The 10,882-nt window shown below is 37.0% G+C and overlaps 4 protein-coding genes across 5 annotated transcripts; 3 read left to right on the top strand and 1 right to left on the bottom strand.

Annotated features, from left to right (window-relative positions):
* Window positions 1–131: 131 nt before the first annotated feature.
* LOC123003786 (zinc finger protein 586-like) lies at window positions 132–1,545 on the top strand. Its single transcript, XM_044396780.1, has 2 exons — window positions 132–280; window positions 327–1,545. The coding sequence occupies exons 1-2, from the start codon at window positions 161–163 to the stop codon at window positions 1,482–1,484; spliced, it is 1,278 nt and encodes a 425-aa protein (XP_044252715.1). The 5' UTR covers window positions 132–160; the 3' UTR covers window positions 1,485–1,545.
* Window positions 1,546–1,832: 287 nt separating this feature from the next.
* Window positions 1,833–3,026, bottom strand: LOC123016420. Of its 2 annotated transcripts, XM_044416804.1 has the most exons (3): window positions 2,841–3,026; window positions 2,616–2,700; window positions 1,833–2,567 (listed from the first exon to the last, which is right to left on the bottom strand). In XM_044416804.1, exons 2-3 carry the CDS (start codon window positions 2,640–2,642, stop codon window positions 2,115–2,117), a joined length of 480 nt encoding a protein of 159 aa, XP_044272739.1. In that variant the 5' UTR covers window positions 2,643–2,700; window positions 2,841–3,026; the 3' UTR covers window positions 1,833–2,114. The 2 variants fall into 2 exon arrangements, with proteins under 2 accessions (XP_044272739.1, XP_044272738.1); XM_044416803.1 differs by lacking the exon at window positions 2,841–3,026 and having other exon boundaries at window positions 2,616–2,785.
* On the top strand, window positions 3,019–7,283 carry LOC123016416 (transducin beta-like protein 3). The gene is made up of 2 exons (XM_044416800.1): window positions 3,019–3,237; window positions 4,838–7,283. Exons 1-2 carry the CDS (start codon window positions 3,209–3,211, stop codon window positions 7,149–7,151), a joined length of 2,343 nt encoding a protein of 780 aa, XP_044272735.1. The 5' UTR covers window positions 3,019–3,208; the 3' UTR covers window positions 7,152–7,283.
* Window positions 7,284–7,333: 50 nt separating this feature from the next.
* LOC123016418 (pH-sensitive chloride channel 2-like) lies at window positions 7,334–9,961 on the top strand. The gene is made up of 7 exons (XM_044416802.1): window positions 7,334–7,707; window positions 8,123–8,291; window positions 8,341–8,653; window positions 8,703–8,861; window positions 8,913–9,234; window positions 9,285–9,447; window positions 9,500–9,961. The coding sequence occupies exons 1-7, from the start codon at window positions 7,640–7,642 to the stop codon at window positions 9,698–9,700; spliced, it is 1,395 nt and encodes a 464-aa protein (XP_044272737.1). The 5' UTR covers window positions 7,334–7,639; the 3' UTR covers window positions 9,701–9,961.
* Window positions 9,962–10,882: the final 921 nt, after the last annotated feature.

The raw sequence follows: 10,882 nt of genomic DNA, 5'->3' as shown, positions 1-10,882 counted from the left end.
TTGCTTGAACTGTGTTTATTCTGTCCTATATATATATATACAAATACATGTTTTTTAAATTTATTGTCGTTTTATTTATCCGAGGGTCCCCAGTACTGTTTATTGATTGAAATCTAGCGTCCGAAATTGAGGTTATGTTAATTGGGGGTGTAGCCCAAAAATGCAGTGGAATCACAATATATGCCGTATTTGTGGCCAAATTAATGAAATGTGTCACTTGATTTGGGCAAAAAGCCCTAATGATATTGAGAATAAGATAAAAAAGTGTTTAAAATTGGAGGTAGGATAAAAAGTGAGGTTATGTCTGTTTATTAATGCAAAAACAGCTTTTCAAGGATGATTTCAAACCGAAACAGTTATGTAACCCTTGTTTATTAAAACTGGATGATTTTTATCAATTTTTAATAATATGCCACGCCACTGATCAGAAATTCGAGTCGATTTTAATGAATCGTCAAGAATGGGGCACCGAGACGATTCTCGACTACACCCAGCAAAAAATGAGCGTAATTGTGTCAAACAAACCGAATCTGGAGCATCTCGAATGCAACGACATCGATTTGTACAAAGATTCAGTGTTGCCACTAGAGCCTTGCCCAATTAACGATCACGAAATGTTGGAAATCGTTGAAAACGCGAATTATATGCAAGAAAATCTCGACTATTTGAACCCCAATTATGGAATGAAGAAGTTTCATAATGATTTCTACCAAGAATCGACCGTTTTGAGGCACTCCTCAAACTACCCCCAAGAAGTGGCGATTAATTACAGTTGCCAACAAGAGACTTTCCCTGATCTCAATTACCCCAATGTGGGGCTAGACTACTCAAATTACGGCTCTCATCCCAATTATGTCGAAACGAAAGCGGAGTCGCGCAAACCCCCTCCGAGTCATAAAATCTTCCCGTGCCCCCATTGCGACAAAAAATTCAAACGCAGGGTCACACTCAACGCCCACATAGCCATACACACCAAGATACGCCCCTACGTCTGTGATATTTGCAAAAAATCCTACGCGATTAAATGCGACTTAACCAATCATCTCAAAGTTCACGCCGGTCGAAACAAATGTAAATACTGCTCGAGTGCGTTTCCAGCCCCCAGCAAACTACAAAGACACTTAAGAACACATACGAAAGACCGGCCGTTTGTTTGCGACTTCAAAAATTGTAATAAATCGTTCTCAGATAAGAGGAATTTAGATGGGCATAAAGCCCTGCATTCGAACGAATTCAATTTCAGGTGCAAGGAGTGTGGGAAGGCCTTTCGCACCAAAAATCGGTTAAAACAGCACGAGAAGGCGCACACGGTGGCTACGCCCTATGTGTGCGAGATTTGTTCCAAAGCGTATAAATACAAATCGACTCTGATTTTTCATTTGAAAAAACATAACGGATATTTTTGTCCCTACTGTGAGAAGGACTGCGAAAAGGCCGTGAAGTTGTTGAGGCACAAGAAAGTGTGTGGGGGGCGGCCTAAGTAAAACATGAAGTATTTTAAATATACTATTTTCTCTCTCACCAGTATTGTATAACATAAATAAAAATAGGGATTTACTGGAGTTTTTTACCCCAAACCTAACACAATATACCACACAAAGTGAAAACATGAAAAGATCTCTTCTATTGATTACAAGTTTTTTTTAAGAGACAAAACTAACTTCAAAATAATTTCATTCACGCAATTTCCATTTAAAATATGTTCCAAATTGCTGTTGACAATCAAGCTTAAGTGCGTGAAAAATTTTCAAGATTTAATTAATTTAAATGAACAAAAAGCAAGATCACGTGACTCAAAATCAGTAGCAAAGGCTATTAAATGAGACAAAAGCTGATTGAAGATTCTTTATTTTGAGAATGACAACATAAATAGTCAATATATTTTGCTCAACGCGTCTTATACAACATTTTTTCTATATAAATTACAAATAGTCAAATACTAAATTTCAGTCCCCAATAATTCATCAAATTGTACAATTCTTTGGTTCTTCCTGTGGTTAGTGCATCGAAAAAAGCTGAACTTAAGCTACTTTAGTGAGTTCACTCGGGCTGACTCCCCACAGAAGGAGAAAAAAATCGCAAAAAAGGCAGTGACAGTGCAGAGTGTGTGAGAATCACTCTGCGACTTTCAGATTTTGTATACAATTCGAAACGACTTCTAATTCGGGAAAATTAATATTGCGCAGATCTACATCGGGGTTGCTCTCTGCGACGATACTTTCCAGAGACTTAGCTTTCTTCAGTTGGGCTAAATCGACGGAATTTTCAATTACTTGGTCGACGACCGCCTTAACGAGACTAGCATCGTTCTCACTATCATTGTTCTCGGATCGCGTCCTGTGCCTTTCTCGGATCGAATACGGTTTGTATCTCACGTGGGGCGTGAGGGGCCTCACGCGGAACCCTATCGAAACGTTGCTGACGTATCGCGTGTTAATCCGGACCATATTTAAGTAGGGCTTCCTCTGGATTTCCTTGAGGTACTCTCGCCGGGAATCGGTGCTCGTGGCCAACATCCCCAGCCGCTGGAGGGCGGAATCTAGGCCGTTGAGGCACGGCGAGGGCAACTAAAACGAATAGACCTCAATTTGAGGGAATGATTTTTGAGGAGTTACCTCGATTTCGATGTCTTCGGGTTGCATTAACGTTGAGGAAAGTTAATGTTTACATACGTTTCTGTGTCGATATTCGATTTACCAGCTGTGAAATGTCAAAGACCAAAACATGGAGTTAGAACGAGATGGATTATTGATTTTACGGAGGGAGAGAGAGAGAAAAACGATTGTTTGATCACAGCGACCTGCGATGCGAAAATGGGGACTTAGAAAAACAACACTCACGTGTTTTTGTTGGATGAAAGTTCACTACGTCTTGGCAGCTTTTTCACAAAAATTCATAAATAATGATTCATGACCATGTTTTGTCTAATTTCGTACAAATAGTCCAAAGTGTACTACTGATTGTTACGTAATTGAGACAATAAGCAATGAGCCAACCTTATGCGAAGTCAGCTTGGTTTCGTAACTGTCAGATTTTTTCAGTTGTTATTCGAATGCACGTTTAATTTTTTTGGACACAAGTGAAAAATGAACAAAAACTAGTGCAGTTTACAATAATTGACTTTATTACGTGATTAACTAAATAACTGTGTTAAAATTTTTCGAAAAAAAATTGTGTAGTTGAGATTTTCAACAAGTATTTGTAAAAAATGACCACCAATGTAAAATTAAAAGAAGCGTAAGTATTAACAAAGTCGCTTCAAAGAATATTTTGATTTAATTGGAAATTGGACGATAAAATGTTTTTCAGGTTATGTACAAAACATGTGGTCGATTGTGAAATGCCAAGGTTGCTATATAAAAAGGTCGGCTCATTGCTCAAAAAGTCAAAACAAATGAATATCCGCCAGTACTAACATAATTATTTTAATTAATGTTATCAACGATAACACAACAGTTATTTTTATTTGGTGATAAAATTATGATTATTATATATAATGTAGAGTACATATTTGTCAATCTACCTACGTTCAGTGAATTTTTTTCTTTGTTACCGCGTTTATGATTTGTTGATAAATCGTTATTAAAGGATACTAGACACAAGACGAAAACTTTTGTCTTATCCGACAATATTTCCATATTAAATCACTTGGAGCTTAAATGTATTTAATTAAATTAAGTGGGCTGTGTGTGTAAGGATTTATTAAGGAAAACTCTAATAAAAGCTACAAAATAAACAAAGGTTTTATTTGAAGAGGAAACTTCACAACACAAGGCGCAATCGAGGCACTAAAAAAATCTTCGGTTGTTGTTCTAGTAAACAATGGAAATAGATGCATTTATTTGTTATCAGATATAGATCAAGGTTTGGGTCTAGTATACGGAGAAATAGATAAAACTTTTAAAAACAAAAGAATGTCGCGTGCTGGATTTTTAGATATTTTTTATTTTAATTGCAATATATTTGCTATATTTAGACATCGATATATTCAAGGATCTTTATATCACATACATAATTATACGCGGTCTAGTGATTCCATTAATAAGTTATCGTTTAATCAATTGTGCAATTTTCGCGAGAAGTCCTAAAGACTCTGAACTGGCACGATAAAAATCAAGCTACTTGAGTTTAAAGAAAAACAAAATGAGACAATTTAGCTTTGCTATGTAAAACAATGACAACAACACAACCTACAGTCGGGGACACGGAATCCTGGGCAGTCTTTGATTGTCATTTCAAAAAATGTCAATGTAAATGCACCTTTATTGTCATTATGATTGATATAAAATTAACTTTGACATACATCAATTATTGGAAAATGCCAGCTGTATCAGTTTTAAAAAAATCTCGAGCAATAGCTCATATTCAAAACGGGATGTGCAGCGGCAAGTGATTTTGGGGATTCCAAAAAGTACGGTGAATTTGATCATGCAGAAATGGAGACAAGCATTAAAAGCTTGGTTATGAGTACCTAAGGTATAGTTCAGAAATGTTGACAACTGAATGACACATCTGCCCAGTTTTCCGTGTCCCCGACTGTACTATTTTCAAAATTTGAAATGTCGCAATTGACGGAAATGAAATTACCTAATTCGATTATTTACTCAATCAGTTCATTGTTTTTCATGGCACTTGTGATAAGCCTAATAAATCATATTAAATCAAATCAAATTACTGATTTTTATCAGAAAATGCCGAAATCCTCGTCATTCAAATAACAAATTTGTCGACGTGTTTGTCTTCTATTAGGATCCATAAATTAAAAAATTCCTTCACTTATTATTTCAACTTATTATCACTCGTAGCAAGTCTACAAACCGAAAATTTCTAATTACAGATTCGAAGTCGAGTCTAAACATGGCGCTTTTTATACCGGGGGCAACATTGAGTGGCATCAAGACACCATTTACTGTCAGACTTCTTCATCTGTCACTCTTTTGAATACCCAAGATGGCGTCGTGAGTCAAACCATCGGAGAAGAAAATGGAGAAGATTGTGATTTTCTTCAGACTTTTACAACCGACGGCGAAAGAATTATATCGTCGCACAAAAGCAGTCTTTTGAAGTTGTGGAATAGACAAGGTCAACTTGTCAAAATGTGGAAATATATCCACAAAGGACCTATAGCGAAACTGAGTCTCAAAGACAAGTTTTTGGCAAGTGGTGGTTCTGATGGAAGTGTCAGAATCTGGGATTTGGACCACCAAACTTGCATTTTGAACCTTAAAGGGTGTCAAGGCGTGGTCAACGTTGCCGAATTCCACCCAATTGAAAATGTTATTTTCGGGAGTGGGGATGACGGCAAAATCCTATCGTGGGATCTAATCAAAGGCGAGCCTCTGGTTGGCTACAATGCTCATTTTAGTAAAGTAACGTCTCTAGTCTTCGCCAATGATGACAAACATTTTGTGACGTCAGGGCGTGATAAGGTTATAATTTTGTGGCAATTTAACCAAATTAAAGCCTTGAAGACTATCCCTTTATATGAAGCCGTGGAAGTTATAATTGGGTTACCTGAGAAATTTAAATTACCAGATTTTAAATCAGATCTCGATTGTATTTATGTCGCTTCCGGTGGTGAAAATGGGTTGGTAAGAGTGTGGGACGTTACAAACTCTAAAGAAATATATCAACAGCAAAATTCCCTAGTGACCAAGGCTCAAGATGGTGGATTGGCCATTACGAAATTGTTACTAGGGGATGAAGGAAAAACGTTGGCAGTAATCACAGTCGACCATAATATTATTTTACATTCTCTCAAATCGTTCGTTTGTTTGAAACAATTCATAGGCTTCTCGGATGAGATTCTTGATATTTGTTTTGTTGGCAAGAATGATTCGCATTTGGCCGTGGCAACCAATTCTTGCGATATTAAATTGTATGACAATTCAGACATGAACTGTCAGTTGTTGAAAGGTCATAGTGACATTGTTTTGACATTAGCTGCCAGTAGGGCTAACCCAAACTTTATGCTTTCTGGTGGTAAAGATAATAAGATTTGTCTATGGTCATTCGATGGTGCCACAATGTCATGCATTGGTACTGGTTTGAGACACACGGGTTCCGTCGGTTCGGTCACTTTCAGTAATACCAACCTAGACTTCATGGTAAGTGTCAGTCAAGACACTTGCTTGAAACTCTGGGAAGTCCCTAAAAAACCAACCAGTGATACCATCCTAAACTGTACTAGAACCGAAATCGCGCATCAAAAAGACATCAACTGTGTGTCGGTCTCCCCAAATGACAGAATCATCGCCACGGCCTCTCAAGACAAAACCGCCAAGCTCTGGACCGACAGTCTGACTTTCGTGGGGACCCTCAAAGGTCACAAACGTGGAGTCTGGTCTGTAAAATTCTCTCCAATTGATCAAGTCGTCATAACCTCCTCAGCTGACTGTACGATCAAACTGTGGTCAGTCGCCGACCTCAACTGCCTCAAAACCCTCGAAGGTCACGACTCGAGTGTCCTCCAAGCCGAATTCGTCTCAAACGGAATGCAGATTTTGAGTGCGGGGGCTGATGGCTTCCTCAAACTCTTCAGTGTAAAAACATCGGAATGTGTCGGAACTTTTGACCAACACGAAGGTCGAATCTGGGCAATGGCGGTACAAAAGGACGAAAGTCGGATCGTGACAGGAGGGTCCGACTCGCTTCTCATCAAATGGAAAGATGTAACCGAGGAAAGAAAGTTGCAAAGATTGAAAGAGGAGGAAGAGGAGGCTTTGCAACAGCAACAGTTGGCGAATTATTTGCAAAATGATCAACTTTTGAAAGCGTTAAAGTTGGCGTTGAAGTTGGATCGGCCACTGCAAGTTTTGAAGATCGTTCAAGGGATTATACGGAAAGGTGAGACGACTGGACTTGCCGAAGCCGTGAAGGAGTTGAGGAATGATCAAAAGGAAGCGCTGCTCAAATCTGCTGCGACTTGGAATACCAACAGTCGGAATTGTCAATCGGCCCAACTTGTCTTGAATATCCTCTTGGGGGAGTTACAGAGTGGGGATTTTAAGCCAGTGGGGTTGAGTCGGACCGTAGAGGGCGCTTTGCCCTACACTGAAAGACATTTCAAACGCCTAACTCAACTGTTACAAGACTTGCATTTTGTTACATACACTATCAATTGTATGCAGCCCCATATAAAAAACATGTGAATGTCTTGTTAGGTTTTGTCATTATCGATATTGTTTTTAGTTAGTTCTCGACTTGTTTAAGTAACGTCATTGTCAAATAATTGAGTCAGTGTGATTTAAACATTTGTTTTTTCAATTAAATCGTTTCATGATTATTTGAGTGTTATTTAACCCTCACCCTTCAAAATCTGGTTCTACTCGAATTCTCAAGTCGACATCAAGTAGATCGTTGAAAGTGACAAAAAAAGTCCTCTATTCTATAATAGTGCGATACAGTCTCGAGTATGAGATAAGACAAGATTCACAATAGTAAAAATAGGTTTTTTGAAAATATCAACATCAGTGAGGTTCAAGACTCGGTTTGTGGTTACATCAATCGTAGTTTTCGCAAGATCTGAAGTGATAATTAGTTAATGTTGATAATGTTTTGATAAACTCAGATTTAGTTCAGAAGATATAAGGGAGCAAACGCAATCTTGGACTCACTTTAAAAAAAAAATTGGGAAAGTATGGTCAGTGTAGTTCTAGTCTTGGTTTTGGGGTTTTTAGTGATTGAAGGAGGAACGGTCAACGATGGGTCAGTATTTTGAAAAAAAAATAAAAATAAGGTCACCATTTCCGCTTATTTTTCTTCTTCCAATCTGATAAATTAGTACTAGATAATACTCAAAATTTCCAAATATTGTTGCCAAATTCAAGATTAATATTTTGTAATCACTAATTCCAATTTTTTTATTCATAAATACAGTTTTTATCATAATTGAAACAATACTAAAATTTTTGGAACTTAATTGGGTCACCAAAAATTATTTTTCCAAAAAAATAAGACACAAACACTTAACCAAATGTGTCAACCATTCTAAATACGTTAACAACTTCATCAAACATTTTTTGTTTTCCAAATTAATCAAATTACAATTGAATTAACACAAAGTTTTACCGAAAAATTTGTCACCCTAGTGGGCAATAAAAACAGTTATGACATTTTACAGGGCGGACTGTTGCAACACTAGCACAAACTTTGACGACATGCCCCAAGACCAGTTTATTGATTGCTTGACAAATCCGTGTCGTTATGACAGATATGTCAGACCTAACACGACCACTCCCTTTGACGTAACTGTCAAAGTTGACATCAATCATTTGGAAGCGTCACAATCTGTGAGTGAGCTTTGGGAAAAGTTACATCACACTATTTCTATTGTTTTAGCAATTTATAGCATACATGACAGTAAAGTTTACTTATTTAGACAATAATCTCAATTTTGAGGAAATTTCTCCAAAAAGACGTGTTATTTTGGGTGATGATACCCTCAAAGCCAAAATTTGGACGCCAAATATCCTCCTCAAAGATCAAGAAGAGACGACCATCGTTCAAATTGAAGAAAAAGAAGGGTTGGTATCGATAGATAAGACCGGTTTTGTGACATATACGTATAAAATGGTGGCAAAATTTTATTGTTGGATGGATTTAAAAAAATTTCCTTTTGACACCCAAAAATGTACTCTTATTTTCAGCGATTGTAAGTTGGCACCTTTTAAAGATACGTCAGTCAACTGTGACAATTTTAGGGTCTTACAATAGTGCCAACCTACAATTAGAATGGAACAATGGATCAGGGGTGTACGTCGCTGATAATTTACATTTCACGGAATTTATTGTCGATGACATTGAATATGGCGACGGAACCAACGATGGGCCTTACCAAAATGAAGATTTGTCAACTCAAGGTTAATACTACCATTCTTGTGACAGAAAAATATTAATTTGTATATTTTCAGTGGGCAATTTTAGTGAACTCATGATCAAATTCCGTTTCCATAGAGACATCGGGTACTACCTACTTGATTTTTTTATTCCATCATATTTATTAGTATGTACTGCTTGGGTGACATTTTGGCTTCAAGCCGACGCTGGGCCCCCACGAGCCACCCTCGGAGCGACAACAGTCGTAGCGTTCATCACACTACATTTAGGTATAAGCAAAGACATACCTAAAGTGTCATACATCAAAGCAAGCGATATATGGTTTCTGGGCATCTCGTGTTTTATCTTCTTTTCGTTGGCAGAATTCGCTTTTGTTAACGTCATCTGGAGGCGCAAGTAAGCACCTTGGATTATTTAACACAAAAAAATTCAACAAAATATTGTAGGAAAATAGTTGAGTTGAAAAAACCCAAACAGAAATACATAATCCAAGCGGCCGTGATGCCGAGCGTTGCCAGGAAACACTTACGCCAGTACGAGTCAAGTCTGTCAGTCGCAGCTTTGACCCAATCAGATTCTAGCTTACACCACGCTCCGCCCTATGAAAACGTAAGTCGGGGAGAGATGAAGTAAGCAAAGACCTGACTTTTGTACGTTTTAGGGCTTTTACAAAAATAGCAATGACAGTTTAGATAGCACTCAAAGTGTTATTCCAATGCCGGAAGAAGAGCAAGTTTTCTTGTGGACGAAGATGACACCTCAAGAAGTCGCCATTTGGATTGACAGAAAAGCGCGAATTGTTTTCCCACTTCTTTTCCTCATTTTTAATATACTCTACTGGGTTTTTGTTTATTACGGTTAATCTTACTGTTATTTATTGAGAGAAGAAATGACAATTGAAGTGTGATTTATAGTGGAATTAACGGCAGTTGGTATGCATGTTGTGTTTTGAAGAATTAACTCACGTGTCTGTGCTATCAAGTATGCCTTGTTATTTATTTGTTTATTTTAGAATATAAGACGTTCCTATCTGATCTTGATATTGCAAAAAAAAAATTAAGAATTCTATTTTAATTGAATTTCTATGTTTCGGTGCTATAAAAAGAATAAATAATAAAAATAAAAACAATGAAATGTTTAGTTTCATTACAATCCAATAGGCATTTATTACATTTCGAAACTAAGTCAACTGAGTCATTCCCAAGTTAATATCTAGGTCTTAAATCCATTTGTCATTTTAACGTAAAACTTGAAATATAATCACTCGAAGTGATTTGGATTTATAGTACAGTTGGAGACAAAATACTTTGGTCGTCAATGTCACTTGAGTGACATTAAATTGTAAAGCATGCTTTAGGACAAGTTGACAAGTTTTTGATAGGAAAATATAATAGCTGTCATTAATTTAAAATTGTCATTCATTTTAACGTTAAAGCTTCAATTACATTAAAGTGTCAGAAAAGTGACGACCAAAGTATTTTGTCTCCAACTGTATTTATCAAGAGTCAAATTAATCTTTTAACAACCCTTGTATATTTTGACCATATCCTGGATTAAAGTCAATTGACGTTACCAAATATTTAAAGAGAAAATCCCAAACGACATTTTGATGTTTTATTGCCAACCTTACGCACGTGTGACGTCACAAGTTCACATTATAATATATTCATACGAATTGGTAAATTACCTCACGTCGTCGCTGATTGGTGGAGGCCGAATCATTGACATTTGAGTCTTGCCGCCCGAATTTAAATATTTTGGCGATTCTACCGAAATTTTGCTGTTTGAGGGAAACACGTGATGTCTAAATTTGGCAAAATTCTTACGCAATGATCCGATTTAGTCCAAATGATGTTTGTACGTGTCGCAAAGTGAAGGTGAGACTATCTATGAATACAAATTTGCAAATGTTGCCAAAGTTGAATCGACAATGAAAAAAAAAATTTCAAAAACAAAACAAATAAACGGCAGTGCAACCTAAATACACGCTATCTAGTGCAAATATTGGTCCAAATAAACCACATCTAATATTTATAGTACGAAA

Source organism: Tribolium madens, unplaced genomic scaffold, assembly GCF_015345945.1.
Source record: "Tribolium madens isolate multiple individuals breed KSU strain unplaced genomic scaffold, Tmad_KSU_1.1 Scaffold_1;HRSCAF=32;Tcas5.2_LG8, whole genome shotgun sequence".
Taxonomy (NCBI): Eukaryota; Metazoa; Arthropoda; class Insecta; order Coleoptera; family Tenebrionidae; genus Tribolium; species Tribolium madens.
The sequence above is the reverse complement of the archived record's forward strand: the minus strand, read 5'-3'. Positions and strand labels throughout refer to the sequence as shown.